Raw genomic sequence first — 23,833 nt, forward strand, 5'->3', positions numbered from 1 at the left:
TTTTAGTTTCAGGTTAAGAGTAAAAATTTTTTTGGAAGAATTTTTGAAAATTATATTATTGAAATTTTCGTACTCCAGAATTACTCATAATAGGAAAGTTCGAGCAATCTTTAATAAGATATCTAAACACTCTCTTGGAAAAAACTTTATTAATTAAAAATTACAATATATATACGAGAGTTTTGTAAATTAAAAATTACAATATATATACGAGAATAAGAACCTTCTAGCGACTTACATTATAAATATAAACAGGCTTGTTACACTTTTTTATAAGCTCTATTTAAGTAGTAACTCCTTTGTTGATTATGTAAACGCATTAAGCTCGTAATGGCTTGAGATTTGTTAAGAAAAAATACAAAAACTTAAAAAAAAATAAAGGTCCCCATTTGCTACTTGATTAGGGTCTGAAGTAGACTAAAACTTGCGATCGTAGGTCAGTTCAAATTTAGGATTGCCACTGGTCACAAACAAATTTTCAAAAGATGGACAGCAGCGTTCAATATCATACCGCGATCGCCAACCCGCTTGCTAAACATAGCGATTATGGTCTTTGTTTCGTAGAGGGCGTCTGTGAGCTGTAACAATATAGCTTTGAAATAATTGCTTTAACTATTGTTTAAAAAACATTTGCGGAAATGATAAACAAAAAAATTGTTCTAGACCCTTTAGCCCTAAATCCTAATTTTAAATTTAAGAATATCATATAATACCATATAATTTATTTCATAAAAACTTTTTGTAATGGATTAGTAAACATAAATAAACAACCCTCTCGGTGAAGTCATTCTCAAGTTTTTTTTTGGGTGATTAAATTCATCACCTCAATTTCGCTAGGTATTCTTTATTCAACAATAACAATTTTACTTTAAAATAATTAAAGATACATCTGTGTTATAATATAAGTTATTATCTAAAAGAAATCGTTCATATAAATGTATGTATGTTTATATATATGCGTATATATGTAAATTGAAGAGCTCTTAAGTATTTATTCCATCTACAGCCAGAGCTACCGCGTTTAATAAGTTGATGTAATTGAGAAATGTTATTTCGGTACAAAGTACTTGATCAGCAGAGGTTAAGTGGACGTCACTTGAGTCTACCCTGACAGAATCGTTCAAGCGTTTATTTACGACTTGTATTAACTTTAAATAATCAATTTTGATTTATAAACATCATAAGGATCATTCTTTATACATTTATTAATATTAGGAAGGCAATGCTCAGGATTTTGCTGCGGGGTCGAATTAGAAATGGGGAGATTCGTAGAAGAACTAAGTCTACGGAAGCTCGAAGAATTGCTCGTTTGAAATGACAATGAGCAGAGACGGTTGGAACCGAGAGTTTCTCAAGCGGTACCCACGAGACACAGAAGTTGCTGGATGGCAGCACAAGCCCAGGTCACCGTGGCGATCTTTGTGGGAAGTGCTATACCTTGCAATGAGCGTCATTCAGTTGATATGATGATGGTTACATCATCAAAATCAAAAAATAGAAGAAGGGCCATGTTTAATAATAACTAGAATCAAATTGAGGTCTATTTATAAAATTTTGTTCTAAGATATCCAACCCATGGCAGTCTTGTACGCGAGAATTGGAGGTCATACTAAAAAAAAAAATGTTAGATATTCATTTACTTACTCTTTTTACAATATTTGTGTAGGCTTACTTACGTTTAGGCGTTCTCTATCAGTCAAACCTAGGTGGTGCAGAGACAAAATGATGTTTATATAAATAAGCAGTATAATAATGATCAATTTTAAGCTACGGAAGTCTCAAAGGCGCATAGATCTGTGAAGATACCACAATAGGCGGCTCTAGTTCGTGTAGCGCCCTTGTGCAATGAAACCCTGGCGCCCTCTAGGCCTGACCCCCCACCCCGCGGCTATAACTATTAAGTTTGCCGTCGTAACAAGACAGTTTTTTCATATTCCAACAAGCTGTTTTATAAGTAGGTACACGTGTGTCATACCGCGCTGGCTAACCGCTTCTGTCATATCATTGTTGTACCATGATGGTCCAAGACGATGCTCTTAGCTATCTCAGGAAGCACCTAGGCGCCCCCGTGGGCATTGCACACCCTGCACTATAGATTATGCCGCCCCTGCAGAAGCTTTTTAAAGGCGAGCTTTTTACATCGTCAATTTTAATTTCAGATTCGCGATCCAGTCAAACGGCGCGGAAAACATGGTGTTGAGTCCTCAAACGCTGCTTTCTTGTAACGTTCGCGCCCAAAGAGGCTGCCATGGTGGACATATCGATGTAGCGTGGAATTTCGCCAGAGGTCATGGGTAAGATTATTGTAATATTTTAACAATCATTACTATTAAGGTGTTCTTTCTACCGCCGCATGTCCTGTAGTAAGGAAGTCATGTGCTCGTTCAGTTTTTATCTGTTACTCACCAGCTCCGCTAATTCAATCAATGCCCCCTTCACCTTGCTAGTGTAGTTCATGATGATGAAAATCAATACAAGGTCTCTTTAACCTGCTGCACGGATAGTCAGACTCGAGCATCGAACTCGACTCCTTCATCTAGAACGCGATTGACTAGGCAACTACATAATAATTCTCCATGTATAACCGTGCGGTTTTTAAAAATTTACATCTAGTAATAAATATATTTAAAAAACTTTTAAATTAAACGATTTTTTGATACCCATATTGTGGTGATTGTGGAAAAATATGTACCTAGTCCGCCATATTGGAACGGCGTCCATCTTGAATTTTAAATTTTGACAAAATCATCGTGTTTTACTAGTGTAGTCCTTTCATTTGATACCTATATTTAGGGGGTTAAGGAAAAATACGTAATCCGCCATTTTATATCGGCGGCCATCTTAGATTTATAATGTTATTGATTTTGTTATATTGTATTGTCATCTAAATTAAATGTATGTACTAAATTTCAGATCAATATGACAATGGGAAGGTGCTTAAATTTCAATCTCTAATTTTGGTCCAAATAAATTCCATACGGGTCGAACTAAATAAAACCGTTTAAAAACAGTTACCTTTATTAATAATGTACCTTTTGTTTTTCCAATTTTAAAAAAATCATTATCTATCACAGTCTAGTGGACGAGAACTGCTTCCCCTACAAGGCGTCAGTTACTCGCTGCCCGTTCAGACCACGAGGTACCCTCATCGACGACGGCTGCCGTCCCCTGGTCAAACGACGCACCTCCAGATACAAGGTCGGACCACCAGCTAAGCTCAGCAAGGAGAAGGACATTATGTACGACATCATGGAATCTGGCCCTGTACAGGGTAAGTGTTTTTTTCCAATTTAAAAGAGGCTTTAAAGTCCTACATCCTTGTCTGATATAATTAGGCGGACCGGAAAGTAATGTCGTTTCTGTCGACATATTCTACAGAAAAAACGATGGATTTTTACCGCTCCGGCATTGAAAATTTGTATATTAGATGACAAAAGGTTGTTGATAACGAAGGCGAATAATAATATATATTGTTGATTAGAAATAAAAACTTGTTTAAAATGTAATTGTGTGAATTTAACTTAAGAAAGCGACATTACTTTCCGATCCCTTTAAGCCATTTATAAAATGATCGCTCTACAAAATATTACATTTTTTTTTCTTTACAAATGCGACAGACTGATAACTTCTGGCAGTCTGCGGGGACAGATAGTAAACAATAATTAATTTTAATATATAATAATTCGAAATTTGAAAACGATTTTTCTTACTACATTATCTTAATTTTATTTACTATTATTAAAATCATTGACTTTTGTAAAGATTATATTATACGCTAAATAACAGCAAATAAGTAAAACTTTTTTGAAGCTTATAACCAATCACAATTCATATATAGATATATTTATAGAGTTGATAAAATATATTTACATTGTGATAGTAAAATTGCGATAAAATACGCTGCAGTGTCCCATTCCGGTTGCCGAATCGTAAACAAGCAAGATGATTTGGAACGACATTATCGTTAATTGAATTTCTTTGTAACAGATAACATATCACCGCAAACTACTCATACAAAAACACATCACACATTCGACTCGTTTGTACATTTTGACAGTTTTATCTGCCCTTGTGAAAAGTACTGCGAAAAATATATAAATGATATCGTATCAGTACAAACAATGAATTTGATTACCTACCGAGTTGTACTCGGTTTGTTTTCCTTTTTTTATTTATTTAACCTAGACGGAATTGGTATTGTCGAAAGAGGTTAGTTTTTCCTCAAATAAAAATAACAAAATATATTTCCATAAAACTGGATTCAGGCCGCTTTTAACCGGTCGTATTTAAAATCTAAGGTTACCTATGTTCAGCGGTGAACGTAGCAGGCCTATGTCTGATGATGAATTCCACTACATCAGAATCACAATTGATTTTACTGCTTATCAAAAAAACACAGAGCACACCATTCCAAATTGGCTACAGTTCTGAAAGATAGTTAAGAAAATATTTTTTTTATGTAACCCTTACTTGATGCTTTTTGTAATAATTTCAGAATGTAAATACCAATTTAAAAGTTTATCTGTAATGGCAGAGTCCTAAATAGTTATGGTAGTAAATTGTTAAATTTGTTATGTAAATAGAGCTTCATATAGACGCTGTATCGTCGGAATATTATACAAGGCACTGTCATTTGTTCAGTCGTTCGGTATTTGAATTAAAGAATAGAAGGAATTTCTCTATAACATTCTAGAAGTGTCCTAATAATGAATAGCTTTTTAATACTAATACCTTAAAATTCTATGAAAACGAGGTGCATGTGAAACCCAAAGTTATTTTTTTTAAATTAAATTTGTGAAAGTCGCATTTTTTTAGTATTTTGATTCAGGAATCGAAGGAATTTCTCTGTGACATTCTAGAAGTGTTCTAAGAATAAATTGCTTCGTAATGATAAAGACCTGTAGTTCTGCAAAAACGAGGCGTGAAGGGAACCAAGAATTATTTAAATTACCCTTGTGACAGCCGTTTGCACTCTTTCCAAGCTAAGAATATTCAATGTAGCTGCTCGAACAAGAAGTTTGGCTTTTTAGACCCTTAGGGTTAGCTGGGATAATTTAGAAAGAATACATTACTTTCCACCGTTGGGGCTGAAAAATTCTACAATGGCCACCACAAGCCGGTAGACGCGGCGTGGGTAGACATTTTCAAGAAGCTCAGACACTCGACTACTTTCATATTAAGACCGGTCACTATGGCGATCCTTGGGAGATCCCTATACCTTGTAGTGGACTGTCATGATGATGATGAAATTAGTTTCCGACCTCAGGTTGCAGTGGTAGAGATATGTTTGAAGAAAAAGTTTTTATCGATAATTGTATTTAGATATATATTTAAAGTAGCTCTAGAATTTATTGGACAGTTACAAGGAGTATGCCTAAAGGCAATATTTATCGAACTTGAAGTGCCATGCCCCAACTTAGACTTTCTAAAATTCTGTCGCCCCCCCTATATAACATATATATATTTTCAATAAAGTAATGAGTAAGGTATCAATTGTTACACATGGATGAATTACCAAAGATAGTTTTGATGGCGGTTGTGATGTGATAGGTTAAATAAAAGGTATTTCAGAGTAATCACTTAATTTATTATTTGATTTATAAAAATACGTTTTACTACATTTCTTTATAAAATCCACGATTCCTATTTAAAAACAGATATATAATTTTAAAATAAGAACACTGTTCTTTTTTATGGCATAAATGTGTATAGCGCACACACAGTGCGATAAGACAAACAATTGCATTTTATTACATCAACTATGATACAAGCATTTGTTGCGTTATAAACACGATGGAATCATAGACAAGTGGTGACATTGACACATAACTTTGTTTAGATCTGTTAAACTGTAGGCTGCTGTTAGGAACACCACGCGTTATTAAATAATCAGGACATGTAACTGTAGTACCACGAATGACAGATGACGGATGTCTACCGCGATGACAGGTGACAAGGACTACCTGAGCACGTATTAGTTCCTTCTTTGATGGCGAGGAAATTGACAGATGTGATCGTGGTGGTTTATTTACATATATACAGAGACTATTAACATATTATAAGTAACCCAGACAACGGCAGCGAATATATCACTGCTAGTGCATGAATTTAAATCGGCGTTGGAGTTTGAATTAGAAAACACAAAAATAATTTAACTCCTAAAAGTATTGTGGCCAGTGATATGGGACATACTTACCTAAAAGAGATAAATTTCTCATAAATGTCCATAAATAATAACTATTTAAAGTTCATCCATAGAGGATTCATAGTAACCAACACAGCTCAGCGGATTGGGGTTTGACAAAGACTAATAATACATTATTAAATCAAAAATACAGCACAATTATGGCATAATTCTTTCCAAGGTTATTAATCCAATGCAGTGATCTTCTTCTTTCTGGCGTTAGACCCTTAATGTAAGGCATAGGCCTTCTCTAAAAATTGCTACGATGACCGGTCTTACGCAGCCAGCATCCAGCGAATAATGCGACTTTAATTATGTCACCGGTCTACCTAGTGGGCGAACGACCCACACCGCGTCTACCAGTTCGTGGTCGCCACACAAGAACTTTTAGGCCCCAGCGGCTATTGGCTACACCAGGGTTGTGCCTTAAACAAAACAATTTTTAGATATAGATAAAGTCCCTCAATGATAAAATCTTCTTTCTCAATGTAAAATAATCCTAACTTGTTCGCAGATAGCATATCTGTCTATCGCAATTTACCTGATAGCATATTATCAAAAATATAGATTTGTTATTTAAGTTTTCCATTTACTTTTACGTTCACTGTATTGTGATTCATACGTTAATTATCAATCCCATCTTTTTTAATTTTTAGATTAGGTATTAGTTACATGGATTTTTAACAAGGATGCAATTCCGTTAATTATTTTATTATGAAAAATAAAAACGTCCGCACCAAAAACTCATGGTGAACCTACATCATGGATTTACATTAAAATGACTCAAATAGATATATTATGTATTATTGTTACATAATAACAATGTTAACATATCACTAACAGGATTCAAAGGAATTAAATGTGCGTAAATTATATCCATAAATACATACATAATTAAGAATATAATTATTGTAGAGGCCCATTTATACGTAAAAGATTACTGGTGCTTTATGACACTTATAAATGACGTTTGTTTCTGCTGTCATTATTTTTTTTGGTAAAATTGTAGATTAAATATGCTTTGTTATATTTAATCTACAATTAATAATAATTTTCACGGTTATTTTTGAATTCATTATAACTTTTTTATTCCTTCTTCAATTTGTTTATCTTCCATGTCTATTAGAATATTATTGGTTATAGATGTAAAAGCGTTATAGGACTGAAGATAGAGCTCATTTTGCTTCAATTAATGTATGTTACACCCTAACCATACATCAATAGTTTCAAAAATATTTAACAACTTAATGTCAAAAGTTTTTAACATGTCGCATTCCAATAAAAAAAAGTTACATTGCTTTGAAATCGAAAAAGGAACGGGTGAAAAAGTTTGGTTTATACTCACTCCTTTAAACCACACACACCTGTAACCAATCACCTGTATAATGAATGAACCGTTGTTCAAACCTTTGCAACTAAAACTAAGTTTATCGAGTTCACTGAATCGGGCTTCTGTTCTCTGTTCAGTTTACGTTTAGTACAGTATTACCGGTTTTATCGGTTTCCACGAATGAACTTGAGTTAGAAGTTATTTTCGGCTCTTAACTCCGTACTGTGTTCTTGCAGCTGTGATGACTGTTTATCAAGACTTCTTCCATTACCGTGACGGAGTTTACCGGCGTAGTTACCAAGGCAACAACGATCTGAAGGGTTACCATAGCGTCCGCATCATTGGCTGGGGAGAGGATCGTGGCGACAGATATTGGGTAAGATTTTCTCTAAATCAAACGGCCAGCCCCATTTACAAGAACTCTTTCGTTTAAGGCATTACAACATAAACCCAATCTAATGCATAATGCATAGACTCCAGCCGAGGCCCCTGTATAACCTTTGAAACCTTAGTTAATACATATTTAATGTAAAGGTTTATATGCCAAATTCTAATATTTTGTTTACTTGTATAAATTCATACATCTACCATAAAATCATATTAAGGTATCTGACGGTATATTATCAATTTTAAAGTTTCTAGAAGCAACGTAATGATTACTAGTTGGACGTAAAGTATTATTAAAAGGTCTTGCGAGTATTATCACTCTGTGGTACACAAAGGGGATCCAAATTGAAAGACCCAAATGATTTTTAAAACTATATTCACTTTCTTTAATACTAATGCATTTATTAAATAAGAATTAATTGTTATATTAAAATGAATGTTATTTAATCTAAATACTTTCACTGACAAGAACGCTTTAGTCATAATTGCTCTTAATTAAAAAAAATGTATTTTTGTTAATTTAGTTTTAATTAGGTATTTACTGAAGAAATAAATTAATATTATAATTCACAGTTGGTAGCAAACAGCTGGGGACGCCAGTGGGGTGAGAACGGATACTTCAGAATTGCCCGAGGGTCTAATGAGGCGGACATCGAGTCGTTCGTGGTGACCGCACTGAGTGACGTCACCGAGGCCAACAATAAATAACAGCGGGCCGACGACGGGCTGATCGCGCCGCTCTGCGTCGTGCAGAAAGCGGTGCAGACGCGGGATGGCCTCATACTGTTCAACAGTACCCGCAACTTCGGATAAAATATGCTTGAACCCACTGTATATGTAGCTGGTATCAAAACTCCTTAGATATTTAATCAAAAATATTATCATTGAGACTTACAATCGATCATAAATTATGGACACCCTATTAAAAATTCGTTGAAACTAGCTATCGATTTGAATTAATAGAACCTCTGTCAAAAATCTTTGAAATCCACTAAAATTTATGGACACGCTATCAAAAATGTTTTCGCAGAAACTGTCTATCGAAATTCATTGACTAAATATTTCTGTTATATTAGTGTAGTAAAGTTAAAATGTATTTTTCGATAATTATATAACTTTATTGTAATGCACTGTATTGTATTTTTACAGAGTGGAATTTAATTGCTAAGAATTGTATAGTGAGAAACGTTTCAAAAATATAGAATCATCTAGTGTAGAACGAAATGTCTTTCATGTTGACAGGTGATAATGACATCAATACGCGTGTTTTCCCGCGTATTTGTTATATCGATGTGTAATATTTGATATATCGTTTCTGTGTGCAGAGATTGTTTTTAAAAAATTTTGATACGTATCGTTTTGTGATTAAGAATGAAGGATCTCGTATTGTATTCGATTTTCATACGCTACAACTGGTGTGATAAAATTTAAATGTATCGTTAAGGTGTTTTTGTTGTAATCTGAACACGTAAGTCGCTTTTGCGTTATTCAACATATTTATAATTGTACAGTATTTCTATCACTGTCGTTTTGTGAATCTAACTGCCATTTTAATGCTTATACGAGTGTTTTTTAAATGACCATACATTAAAAAAATCACTCCCCACTAGTCTTAGAATTTTTATTTCACGTATATTAGAATGTAGGTAACTTTAAAATATCTCATTACGAAATATACTTAAATAGACAATAAAATATATTTTTAGATTTACATTTTAGATATATTTATCTAATGCTTAGATAATGTATCATTAAGTATGATATAATAGCATCATGTTCGTCTTAACTGATTTATTAAACATTAATATTTGCTTTAATATGTAGAAGCAATAATGTAACAATGTATTTATTATTAAATAGTACTTATAACATTGTAACTAAGTAAAATAAAATATAATCAAAATTAAAATTGCGTTTTTATTTTTAAGTCACCCAACCTAAGTTACAAAATCACCTAATTATGAATACCTTCAAACTTTCTACAAACAAAGGGAATGCTTATTTAGGGACATTATTTCTATTTTCTGAATGCATTTCAAACAATTTACATTTTGAATTTTTAGGATATAATTGAAAGGTGTATATATATATATATATATATATATATATATATACACACATACATATCTTTTTAATTTTTAAAATTGTCATTAATTAGAAGAAAGCTAAAATCTGAAAAATATACAGAAATAGAATATATATAGAAACAGTTTTTTTAGAAATATTTAGACTTGGTATATTTTATAAGAAAATTTTACCAAATCAGACTAGTCACAGTCAAAATTACAAAATCTTCACAAAACTGTATTTTGGACATAATGGTTTGACAACCACAATATGTTAACTTTATATTGATGGCCATTTTTACTAAAATAAAAATATATTAATATCACATATGCAAAGAGAATGTAATACAGGCGTCCCTTGTATAACACGGTTAATTCGTACCGTGCTATATCGAAACCGTGTTATTCGAAACAAGGTATACCGTGTAGTATCGAGACCTTGTCTTGTGTTATATCGAAACGGTGTTATACGAAACCTTGAAATAATATAAATAAAGACAATGTGTACCGTGTTATATCGAAACCAAATCTTAAGATGTAAAATTTTATGATAGCTGAAATTTCGTTCCAAATACTACATAAATGAAAAAGGAAGTTACCTTCAAGTTTTTATTGAGAAAAATAAATGAAATTCAATTTTATGATGAAATACAAAAATTAAAAAATACAACAAAAAATATATTCAAAGACTAATAATTATAATTACATATTATAAAACTTCATTTACAAAGGACAAAACGCATATGTACTTTCACTTCTCAAAACGAAATGAGAAATTTTTTTGTAGCAATAAATTTGGGGTATTCCCCTTATTGAATGGAAAAAAAAAATTCAAATTTCCAAGACATATTTTTCAAAATCGTGCTATGTATTTCAAAACCGTGTTTTACCGTGTAATATCGAAACCGTGTTATATTAATCTCAATTCTTGTACCGTGTAATATCGAAACCGTGTTTTACAAGTACCGTGTTATACGAGGGACGCCTGTATTTATTATTGAGCAAAGTTGATACACTCATCAAAAATAACTGTATTCTCTACAACTGTTTTATATTACAGATAGTAATATAATTATTTCACATGTAAACCCCTTTTCCAATCAGAAATCTTAATATGCAGATTATTAAACAACAGTTCAAACAGAATTCCTAAATATCTACAAACAGCAAGTCTAGTATCTGAAATTAAAAATAACACTTAAATATAAAGACACCTTAAGATAAATTCATCAATTCTTCTTATTAAATCAATGTTAAAAAAAGTTAGGCTAATATGACATTAATCAAAAATATCTGGTGTATTGATTATATGAGGGTGTAAATGTTTTTACTTAAAACTGTTGTTTTATATTTATTTTTACATAACTTGATGATTTTTTTAAATAATGTAACACAAATGTAAAATTGAAACGGCAACATTTGCTACTTGACAGCTTGCATGTTATAGCTATAAAATGCAGATTATAGTACCTCTGCAGAAATGACCAATGCATTAATTTTAACTTCTGAAAAATTCTCATGAACACACATGGGAAAGAGTTATTGGATATATATTGGCATTTCAGCCACACAAATAAAATTCTTTTAAAGAACAGTTTTACAACAAGTAGAAAATAACACGAAATTACACTTTCAAACAGATATAAAATTTCTTAAGAGACACCAATATAAGTATAGTGCCACCGAAACCACTGTACCGCGCCATAAAAAAAGGAGGCACACCTCCCCACTTTGAACCACAGTTCAAGAAAAAAAAAATAGAATGAGCTGCCACTAGTGTTGACGGTGGAATGACAGTACAAAGCACTTGATACTCCACCCCCCTTTCACCGAACGCACCAAAGGTTTGATACAGCAGTTTAGTTAGCACTTTAATAACATTTTTACAATAACCTGTTAATCTATAGTATATTAATATTTACATTAAAAAATTCATAAAAATAACAATAACCACAGCATTTATTAGTTTTTACTATTCGCTCTGCTAAGGGCTACTTTTTCCACATTGGCTGCTCTGGTCTGAAAGAAAAAATATATTAAAATTTAATAAATATATTTCCAGTGGTCACTCATTTACCTCATATGTAGAATGCCAAAAGAGGACAATTTGGTAAAGATTACAACCAGGTCTTTGCCCCCTTATTACATAACCTTAAAATGTATGTCAATATATGGTTTGACAAGTATTATTCTAATATTTTATGCTGGAGTGAAAATCAAGAATCTTTAGAACAATAGGACACTTCTAGCTTTTACTAGCAATATTTCAGATTGCATTGATTTCTTTGGAATCTTGGCTGATTTGAATAAGTATAATTATATAAAATGAATGACATAAAAACACCAATTGCCGAAATGTTTAAAATTAATATTAATTACTAATAACTACATACAAAAAGCCCTACCAATTGATCTTATTGTAAATTTGGGGGGCGGTCTATGTCTACCAGTGGTCGCTCTATGAAAATTCGCAAAAACACTGCCTCAATCACTGAAGGTCTTGTCCATGTTAAAATGCTTTGACAGAATTAATAATGAACCCATGCCTTTGTCTTCTGATTCTCAGAACAGTAGAGACATTATTTCAAGCCATAGCATTGCAGGGAGTGGTGCTGATGCCTCACATAGCAGGTTTAAGGAAGCCTCTCTCCAATACTTTGGCCTTAATTATTATGCATACCTGTAATGATTGTACCCTTTTGTGAAGACCAACCATTGAATTTGAAATGGTGACCAGCCTCTCTTTTATTGTTGCAATGTCTGCTAACTGAAAAGTAAATAAAAGATTATTATTTATTTGGTAAACATTTTGTAAGACATTGTCAGACAAAACTATTTTAAACCAGTTGTTTTCGAAATCTATGGGGAGAACTATTTATTTATTTAATATTCTTGCATGTACACACTAAGATACTTTTAAATAGTTTCATAATAATAAACGAAAGAGTACAATGGGCGATCTAATCACACAAGGCAATTCCTTACATACAACCATAGTAAGGAAAAGGTAGAAGTATAAAAATAATGGTTTGTTAACATTTACAAAACATACATACATACAAACACACATACTTAAACTTACATACATATGTATGTAACATATATACTTATAATAAATAAGGTATAATACTATATAATAAGGTATAATAATCATAAACCTGATTTGAATTGCACTTGCAGCAGAAAGAATAACAATCCTATATAATAATTGCACAAAATGTGAATAATGTAAAATTTTGTATTATATATTGTAAGTCTCAGTCCTTAACGCTTGGCTACCTTAGCTCGACATACATATATGTGAATATAGAGGGTGGTAAATGTGAATTAACGGATAAATAATCATAGGTCAAATAAATATTTCTTAACCATTTTCTTAAAATTGTTCAGCAGTAGATATCTTATACTCACACGTGGTGAGTTTTGTTACCCACATTTCAGCCATCATCATAATTAATCATGTTTGACAAACTATTACAATACACACAAACCGCCATAAATGTAATAATCCCGATCTATGATATTTGTATAACAAGGCGAAGGAAGTGAGGCGATGAATGAACAATTAACGAAATTACTATGAATGGAAATTACTATAAAAAATAATGACAGAGGTAGAGAGTAAAGAACTCAACTTCTGCATATTTATAAAACTAAATGCCTTCCTTGATTGTGTTGTGTATTTCACCAATGACTTATCAAACACATCAAGCTCATTTTGTGAATATGGCTTTTTTCCACAAAAATTTCTAGGTTACTTGACCTTCCTTCAAATAATACAACATTTATAGAAGAAAACTAGAGAAACACACATCAACAAATCCTATTTGTAGAATATATGGTGGAGGTATTTAAAATTATTACCATCATTTGCATTTATATACCACTGCTGAACACAAGCCTCTCCCGTAGATTTCCAACAGGACAGTCTGTCGTCAATGTGTCATTAAAGCTATTTCTAGTTTTTTTATAACTGATCTATACAAACAAATAAAATTTGAGTATCTGTTGTTATTAATACTCTGTATCGTACATATGGATTAAAAGCTTATTCAAGCTTCCTTCATTTGCATTTTCACTATTTGCAGAAAAAATTAAACACAATTTCTGCATTTGTGTATGATTAAATACAGGAATCCTATATATGACTTAAAAAAAAACAGTAATTCAAAAACTTTGTACTTGGAATCTTTTAAGTGATACAGATTTAAGAAATATCAAGCACTTTTGAAGCCATTAGCATACAAATAAACACAGTTACTCACTAATGCATCCAACATGGCATCATTTTGTAGGTCTTCCAGTTTACGCCTCTCTGATGAAATCATATTGTGTACAGCTTCTTGTTTTTCTCTGTGTACAACATTATTATCATATATTTATCATCATGTCACTATATCCATTTGGGTGAGGCCTGACTAGCTAAACAGTCATAGAATTCTAATATGACCTGTTGAGAACCTCCTGCAACTAGCTTCTTTCAAACGCATTACTTCCATGAAGTTATATAGGTACTCAGGGCAATAAAATCCTCTCTCAGAGAGCCTCATATCACTCCATGAAGTGTCTGCCTAAGTAAATAAAGAACCTAGTGGCCTTTCTAACCGACTGATATAATTTATGTAATGGTCTGAGCCAAAATTCGTGAGAGAGCTTAAAGCACTGCACAGGATTATTAGCATCTAGTGTGTCTAGAGGTGGCTTACCACCTCAAAACATGGCTTATTAAATGTATGTAACAAAATAAATATTAATTAACTTCCTATTTCTAATATGATGTTACTACAAATTTTTATCGTAAGTTGCGGTCGTTAAAACTAATCGAGGTACTCAATTATGGCTTTAACACGATCAAATACTATCCATGTCAATAATTGAAATTATTTCAGTACATATTTTTTTAATAAATATGTTTTATTTGTTTAGGAATTTTTTATTTTCAGTATAATTTTATGATTAGGGCTATAATGCACCAAGTTTTTTGTTATAACTTACATCTACTTAAAATACTTACGTTAACTCTTTTAAATGAGTATTTATTGTGACTAACGGAGGTTCGTAAAGCTCCATCAATCCTTTGGCCAAAGTTTGAATAGTTTTAACATCTTCAGGTTTTGAATTAGTTTCACTGAAAACAATACATAGTATTTTGGTAATCTATATAAATAATGTGCATAATAAATTTAATAAGAATATCCACCTGTCCAAGTCAGACATATTTAAGTATTATATAGGTGAATCTGTCCTAATTTGATTTTAAATTACATAAAGATCTCTTTTAAATAATAGCTCAAACTGTGAAACAAATAAACCCAACTAACAAACAAACGTCACTTTTACCATAGAACTGGTTGTGACGTTTCTTTCATTTATCTTAAAAACAAAGATAGAGCAAAATCGTTGTATACTGTACAGCCATATAAAGTTTTGCTTTTTAGGGCCAAATAATATAAATAATATTTCTCAATTCAATTTTTTATGTATTATCAATAATAAATAAAAGCGTATAAAGTACATAAAAGTTAAGGATTGTTATTGTTCGTCTTACGTTGTTATTTTTATTTTGACTTTCCATCTATTTACTTTATACGTGATCAAATTAGGTGTTTCTGATTTTCGCTAATTTCACCCAATTGAAATATAGGAAATGTACTTAACTTTTAAAAGAAAGCATACTATATTTCTCTTATTTGTTTTTCTTAACGTGGATTGGAGCGCAGCATTCATGGCCGCTGGATTTCTTGTTTATTTGACGTTCTTTCGTATTCAGTTGATCAGGAGGGGATTTCCACTGAAATTCATTGCGTTAATCGCTGGCGTACATCGCGTAATAAACTGTGAATAAAATTAATCAATCTGGAAGTGCTACAAGTAACTCGCGAGGACGCCAGTATGACGTCCGTGGTTAGAAGACGGGAACAGGACGACTCGGGTGAATTTTCGGACGCATCGCAGGATAATGACCGGAGTAATTCCGCAAATGTAAGTTGAATGCTTACGCAGCGACCGGCGGTTAGATTAGACTTTCATGTTGGCGGTAAAAGAATCGCGGCCGAGCACTTTCTCCCGCGCATTCGCGTGCCGGAATGTCCATTTCTTTTTGGCGTATTGAGGTCACGAATTGGGCACCACTCACCTAGCTGTCTCCGCTGTGTTTAGACTTTGGTTTTATGTCCTTTGATCGTAACTTTAAGTTTCTGGTGTTTACTGTATAGCTATGCAACTTCTTAAAGTGGCTGAACCTTTTCAGGACGGTGGCCCGAACGAGTCGGATTACGACTCAGCTGCCAGCGAGTCTGATCATTCGGAACGGGATCCCGAAAACCAGGTGATTGTTTACGACTTTCTAACCGTCAATTTAGAGGTCAAGTTAATATTTTTATAATAAATACAGGTAAAAAAATTCTATTCTTATTCACTACTAAGAATATTAATATTTCTTATAGTAATATTGGTAAATATTAAAGATTAAATAATATAAAAGTTTTAAACATTAGAGTGTATAATTGTTCTATACATTTTTTACATTTTTGTATGTGCACCAAATACTATTATTTATTTATTATTTAATATTTTTGATACTATTTGCTCTCATGCAATTAATAAGTTTTAACATATGTGGGTATTAATGTAATTTGGAAGAAATTCTTATTAAGACCTCACATAAACAGTGGCCATGGCCTCCTTTTAGCTTTAAGTAAATTTATGTACCTCTCCCCAATTTAAAGGCAGGTTTGGGTCTTTGATATACACACCCTTTCAAGGTTAAACCTTCCTTAACTGATAATTAATTTACATAGGATGAATAAATTTATTTTTAATTCTTATGCTTACATTGCAATATATTTTAATGAATATTACCTCTTAATTTTTTATATGTAGATGATATATTTGTAATTACTAATTTTGATGTAATTATAACAATGATATATATACATATTATATCATATATGTACATATATTACATTAATTTAAAAGGTGATTGTTTATATACCTTCATTATTATAAATAAGCCTTTAAAAATGGTTAATTGGTAGAGAATACTTTAGGTGTTTACCTATGTACTTTATATATTATGTGTATAGATAAACTACAATATTAAATTGCTTAGATCAGGGGTGAGCAACCTTTTTAATCAACAGGCCAAATTAAAATTTTTGGCAGGCATCAATATTTTAACACTTATTAATAATTTAGAAAACTTTATTTTTAATAAACATTAAAATAATTAAAATATACCTAAAAATTTTGATGAGAAATTTGGTACTGTTTTGTTCGATACAAGCTATTTATGATACATATGCAGTTTTCTAATGTGTATCACTCTGTTTTGATTGGTGGACATTGTTAATTAATTGTTTTGATTTAGTATCAATGACCTTTTTATTACGATATGTTACTAAAAAATCGATAAAATAAATTAGATTTTAAAAATACTTGAGAGCCTAGCACAACCCACGATATTATATTAATTTTATTATTACAAAGTTTTAATAATTCTAATCACATTGTTGTCTATAAGCATTTACTATTTAATTATAGACAAGAACAATTCTATATTATATTTATTGTTGTATTATTATAATAATCCTATAATCTTTCAGAACTCAAAAAATATATACCTTTTATATTAATACTAATAGTGACTAAAATAAAACAATTCATAGAGGCATGAGAGGCGGTCTTATTGCACAAGGCTATCTCTACCGGGCAGTTTGGGGTGTAAATACATACAAATACATTACTATACACACATACATATATACAAACATACTTATTTAAAGACATATACATATCTTTATACATATATATTGATGTGAAAATGGTTTTAGATAAATACAAATATATAACAAATGTTACAAAATATATGTAATAAAAATGAAAAAAATATTTTCCAAGCGAAATATATAATAATTGAAGCAACTTCCATCCACTCGTATTGGAAATCTGTGGAGAAGATCTATATGCAGAAATGGACATCCTATGGCTGAAATCATGATGATGACAGTGCATAATTTCATTACAAACAGTAACATATAACACATGTAATAAATAAAGAAGGAAGAAATTCTTACTTGGTGTTTTATAACAAATAGGACTGAATTTGAAACTTATATCTCCTTGTATTTTTAATGCATTTTGTTACATTGTATATAGTAGGGGTGGCCAAGCTTGCACTATAAAAAGATAGTGCGAGCCATTTTATGAAATTTGAATTTATTTGCGAACCGCAATTGAATGCGCATTTAAAACACGCAAAAGAATGTTTTTTTTTTACAAAAATACAATATAGTAAAATAATTTTTTTAACAAAATATATATATTGAAGTTAGATATAATGGCACACGTATATTATAGCACTCCTAATAATACTTAGATGCCGGTTAGTTAATTGGCATTTCGGTAATTTTATGGTGGAATAATAATAATTATTATTCACATCAATGATTTGTTTCGATTTCCCAGGAGATGACATGGGTAATATAAATTTAAACATTGAAATATTTCGACAGTCAATCTGAGTCAAAATAATCGTTTAATGAGCCGTATGTGGCTCGCGAGCCGAAGTTTGGCTACCCCTGGTATATAGTATTCCCCTTAATAACAAATACTTTTATAACACATTTTCATATCATGTAGTTAGATAGACTTATACAAGCGTTTCTCCAGTTGTAATGCTCCTGCTATGAGAGGCGATGCGTAAATGTAATGTAGTGAATGTTGTATGTATGTTGAATGATAGAAAATATGAAGGATGAGAGTGGGAAGATGAAAGTAGGAGGTTGTATATGCCTGTCCCGAAAACCAGATGGAGAAAGAGTAATTTAGAAAAAAATTCCCTCCAAATGACAATATCTGTGTAGTGAGTATTACAATGTTATGTATAAAAATAATATTTTTTTATAAAAAAAACTAATATGAATTATTTGTACATAATGCAGTTATTTGAACATGTTATACTACAATGCTTTAACTATTTATTTACCGCGTTATACAGGGGATAACTGTATTTTATATATTAGAGTAAAATTTAAGAGAGCAATAAGAGAAAAGGTATAGTGAAAGTATGACACTTACATTTCAATTGTTTTTATTAGCTATTCTTAAAGTAGAGTAATAAACGCTTCAGTTTTATAATACAAACTTAGATTAGAGTAATTTATGTTACCAATTTTATTATTTATTTAACTAAAGAATTATAGAGAAAGGTTTCATTATTCTTCCTATATGGCCAAATCTTTTACCACAGGCTTTTTATTCTATAGTGGAACAATTTACCACTGAATAAAAGACGTGCTAACTCTCTATCTATTTTTAAGAAAATGGTTAAGAAATATTTACTAGACCTATGATTATTTATCCGTTAATTCATTTCTTTTTCTTCCTCTTTTTCTTTGTTCTTTGTGAGGCAAGTGCGATACAAATCAGTTTGAACTTTTGATTTATTATTGCCTTATGTTATATATTATATCTTATTTATTGTAAGTATATATTTTATGTTTATGTATGTATGTATGTTTTGTACAAGTTAATTACCCATTATTTATACTTGTACCTTTTCCATACTATGGTTGCCTGTAAGAGATTGCCTGTTGAGATAAGACCGCCCATTCTACTCTTTTGTTTATTATTATGAAACTATTTAAATGTATCCTAGGCTGTACAATAAAAAATACTAGGATATGTCTTGAAGAATTAATTACATAGTAAAAAATAAATGAATTATGATGACTATGTTGTTCTCATTTTTGACATAGAACATCCACTGTTGGACATAGGCCTCTTCCATAAGGACCAAAGACAAGTGGCCTAGATCTAGTGTCTTCTGAGGACTATAATAAGGTCGTCTGTCTTCCATGTGATGCCGTTCCGTGGTCTCCACTCTAGATCAGCTCTAGTAGTAAATATTGCTACATATATAAAGGTGTAGAAGAAATATGGCCCCATGATAGAGATGGAACTTGCCTCTCAACAAGTATTTATTTAATAATAGATGTCCAATCCTGAATATAGATTTTTATTAGGAGCAGTTGCAAGTGATGTCCAATGCTGTGCTTGGTTCATGGTCTCTTTAGAATCTTAAGTTCTGAGTGGCGTGTATCCACCTGTCTCTTCAATTCTCTAATCTGTTAGGCTATGTTGATTCCTTTGATCGATTTATCTCATTAACCCTTTCGCTGCGAACAGCGCCTTCTGGTGCTCGGCTATAGAGGCTTCCTCTCAGTGAACGTCGCCTTTTGGCGCCATACATCTTGCGTTATCGAGTCAATAATTGCATTATCATGGTCATTAATTTGTTTGTTACCAACACGACAGCTGCATACGTTTCCTATGCGGATATTTAGTCACATAACCAAATACGTGTCGTTCCTCCAGACAGTCTACTATAGCGCTGGCTGCTGAGAGAGTAATTCATTTTTAGGCGAAACGAAAAGGTTAATTATTCGATTTCGTAAATAAATCCAGAGTATAACTCTATTTGTGGCATTTGTTTAGGTTTGCTGGCTTGAATAATGGTTAAATAATTATTTATAAAACAATAACTAATATTGATAATGGTATGTTCAAAAGAGTGAACAGCCAATGGTATATTAGTTATTTTGTCTTTTTAATGAAATTTCTGATGTGTATTTAGGACCAATCAGAAAGGCTTCAATTGTTACACAAGTTATAAAGAAATTTCACTTTCACACCTACAGCTAACTCCGCTGCATACAAATTCTCTATGCTAAGTTAAAAGAAAATATATACATAATTACATAATAGTAAAGAAAAAGTACAATGGGCAGTCTTACAAGGGGCAATTTTTTTCAGACAATCATAGTATGAAAACAGTAGAAGTACACAAAACTTACATATACACATACTATGAATTTACTTCTAGCTATATCATTAATTAGATTCTAGTGCTTTATCACATTCGTTATGTGATTTTAGTTATAATAGGGGGACCCAAAAGTAATGTCGCTTTAAGTTAAATTCACCCGACTGCATTTTTAACAAGTTTTTATATCTAATCAACAATATATTCACCTTCGTTATCAACAACCTTTTGACATCTAGTTTACAAATCAATGCCGGAGCGGTAAAAATCAATCGGTTTTTTTGTATCATATATTGATACTAACGACATTATTTTCCGGTCCCCCTGATATATATTTCCAATGGAAGTGTAGATATGAACAATATATGAAAATAAACTAATTTACCGAACCCATCCTGCAGGTGTTGAATTAAAAAATATTTCTTGCTTTAATTTTCATTAATTTACTTACTTATTACTGTAAGTGGAATTATATGCAATTGTTTTTAATATATTTCAATAAGAAGAATAATTATAAAGCGAATGCATTTTTTATGCGTTTATATTAACCTTTTTAAATTTCAATGACGTTATGCTCCCATCCATTGTTTATAAAGTTTTTATTTCATATTTTCCACATATATGTACAGATTATATATATGCATGTTGTTTGTGTATTTTTTACTAATGAATTATTTAGTAAATTGTTTAATATTTACACAATCCTACATTATACATATACATTATATATATATATATATATATATATATATATATATATATATATATATATATATATATATATTTGGGGGAGCGGAAAGTAATGTCGATTCTGTCTGTGATTGATTTTTACTGCTCCAGCATTGAAAATTTGTATACTAGATGCGACGTAAGGCGACATTACTTTCTGGTCCCCCAAATATATATATGTATATATATATATATATGTTTATATATACATACACACACACACATATATATATACATATATATATATTTTAAGTTTTATATAAAAAAAATACGAAGATGCAAGAAATTATTACTACTCTATGAATTTCACGCCATACACTGTCCAATAACTTCGAGCGATAAATTATATTGTGACGACTAGTTTAACATAAAATACCTAGCAAATGTCATAAGTCAATTAGTTTTTTTCGCGCCATAATTAATATGAAAATAAATAATAGTAATATTTATCTTTTTATTCTATTGTAGTAAAACTTTTAGTCGTTACATATTTTTTTTAGACAGAAAGACTGAATCAAAATAAATGAAATAACGAATTAATATATAGATAATGTAGTGATGAACGATCGTCAACATATATTTCAGATTCACTGCTGGTAATATACCTGTAGATTTCCAATAGGACTGGCTGAAGGAAGGAAATGACCTGCGTCCTCCAGTGACCCTAATAAGGTCGTCTGTACACTTTGTGGGCAGATCAGGTCTACATTCAGAACCTTGAGGTCTTAGCGACCATTCTTCGCGCTATATATCATTGCCCATCAAGATCTTGTTTCTCTCTTTATCTCGTATATATAAGCCAATGAGGCACAATGAGCGGTCACGTTTATGCATAAGTCGTAATTGTTAAAAGACTTTGATTGCAAACTTTGGTTAAGCTAGGGAATATTAGACGAGAAGTTTCGAAGTTACTCCGATTGCTGCCCAGTACAGTTGGATTCGGCAATTGACTTATTTCTTAAAATTGGCTTTACCTAGTTTAATTGAATCAAGCCTGCAAATGATATTGGGGTGAACACGACATGGCATTTAAAATAGATTTCGTCTTAATAATTTTAACCTTTTGCTGTGAAACTAAACTGTGAAGAGCGTGCGTCCCGCAAGGTTTTAACCCTTAATAGCCTGATTTACGAAAGTGATTTTTTTTAATATTACTGTGTTTGCTTGAGGGTCTAGATGAAGTGAAAAATAGATTTATTAATTTTGTTGGAAAGAATATTATACGACGGTAAAATTCGTACAGCCAACCTATAAAAAAACTAATAGTATGTGAACATTCGGTTTAAAAGATTGGTATCAAAATTGAAACTCTAGGCTATTAAGGGTTAAGGCTTGATGATTTCGACTTTGAAATGACTACGACGTCGTCGTCTTTTGATACTAAACATGATGTATTGATTCCAGGAGACCGAGCGAAGGGTTGATGATGACGAGGACCGGAGCAACCCCCAGTACATCCCCAAGAGGGGAACCTTCTACGAACATGACGACCGCACGGCAGCTAGGTAAATAACTTGGGATCCAATGCTTGAATAAACCTTTGTGAAACTCAAAAAGCATACAATGCCGCATATGCTCTTCTGGTATTTCGCAGGCCATTTTACTGCCAATTGCAAAATAATGTAACAGCTACTCATTCAAAAGGAAATATGATGTAATAACTTCAAAATCTCTTTGCCATGCCTTCATAGTATGTAAGAGCCACCAAGTGACAATCAAATATCGACATGAGAAGAGACGACATTTTCCGGTCCCCCTTATAAAATTTGTTTAATTATTAATTAATTGACAATTAAAAAGAGTTACATTAAAAGTTCTAATGTTAGATAAACGAGTTTTATATTCATTTAAAAAAAAGAATGGAAGAAAAAATAATTCTCGCGTTCGCATTGATATCGGACCCATTACAATACCGAGCTGCGTGTGGCCCAACTGTTCGACGATCCGTTAAGTCGATGTTTACGTAACAATGCGATATGCATTAGAAAGTTGCGAGTCGATGTCCATACTTGATTAACATTCGATTGCATTATACAGGGTGTTCCGTTATAGGTGTATGAGTTTTAAAAGGTTAAATGTACAGATCTTTTGCTGTTGAGGAATCCTTACTAAGGCCGGCAGGTCTTGATACTAACACGAAGTCCGAAGTAGAAGTGTGTATATTGCTTTTTCTCTGTTGGTATACGTGCTGTTAGTCCAAAGGCTTTTACCGCTTCATCGGAGTTGAGCAGAAGGGTCCGTGAATTTGAACTAAAAACTAAAGCTGGTAGTACGCCTACTAGTTGCACGATGACGTTCGCACGTTGCTAAGA

At 31.9% G+C, this 23,833-nt stretch overlaps 3 protein-coding genes across 4 annotated transcripts in view; 2 read left to right on the forward strand and 1 right to left on the reverse strand.

Annotated features, from left to right (window-relative positions):
- Swim (Secreted Wg-interacting molecule) overlaps window positions 1-9,716 on the forward strand; it is a 91,343-nt gene extending 81,627 nt beyond the window's left edge. The window contains exons 6-9 of the mRNA XM_068768855.1: window positions 2,160-2,294; window positions 3,075-3,271; window positions 7,751-7,890; window positions 8,475-9,716. Of these exons, the coding sequence (XP_068624956.1) occupies window positions 2,160-2,294; window positions 3,075-3,271; window positions 7,751-7,890; window positions 8,475-8,609 (607 nt within the window). The 3' untranslated portion in view covers window positions 8,610-9,716. The remainder of the gene's footprint in view (window positions 1-2,159; window positions 2,295-3,074; window positions 3,272-7,750; window positions 7,891-8,474) is intronic.
- Window positions 9,717-11,824: 2,108 nt separating this feature from the next.
- Window positions 11,825-15,289, reverse strand: Pldn (Pallidin). The gene is made up of 5 exons (XM_068769087.1): window positions 15,168-15,289; window positions 14,982-15,095; window positions 14,233-14,320; window positions 12,648-12,734; window positions 11,825-11,986 (listed from the first exon to the last, which is right to left on the reverse strand). The coding sequence occupies exons 1-5, from the start codon at window positions 15,182-15,184 to the stop codon at window positions 11,930-11,932; spliced, it is 363 nt and encodes a 120-aa protein (XP_068625188.1). The 5' UTR covers window positions 15,185-15,289; the 3' UTR covers window positions 11,825-11,929.
- Window positions 15,290-15,721: 432 nt separating this feature from the next.
- LOC137925445 (protein CASC3-like) overlaps window positions 15,722-23,833 on the forward strand; it is a 31,460-nt gene continuing 23,348 nt past the window's right edge. For both annotated transcript variants that reach the window (XM_068768884.1, XM_068768885.1), the window contains exons 1-3: window positions 15,722-15,949; window positions 16,218-16,295; window positions 22,926-23,026. In XM_068768884.1, coding sequence (XP_068624985.1) covers window positions 15,860-15,949; window positions 16,218-16,295; window positions 22,926-23,026 — 269 coding nt within the window. In that variant the 5' untranslated portion in view covers window positions 15,722-15,859. The remainder of the gene's footprint in view (window positions 15,950-16,217; window positions 16,296-22,925; window positions 23,027-23,833) is intronic.

The sequence above is a fragment of the Battus philenor genome, unplaced genomic scaffold (genome assembly GCF_028537555.1).
Source record: "Battus philenor isolate CCGP_79_NKW_IND1 unplaced genomic scaffold, ilBatPhil1.0.hap1 SCAF_27, whole genome shotgun sequence".
Classification (NCBI taxonomy): Eukaryota; Metazoa; Arthropoda; class Insecta; order Lepidoptera; family Papilionidae; genus Battus; species Battus philenor.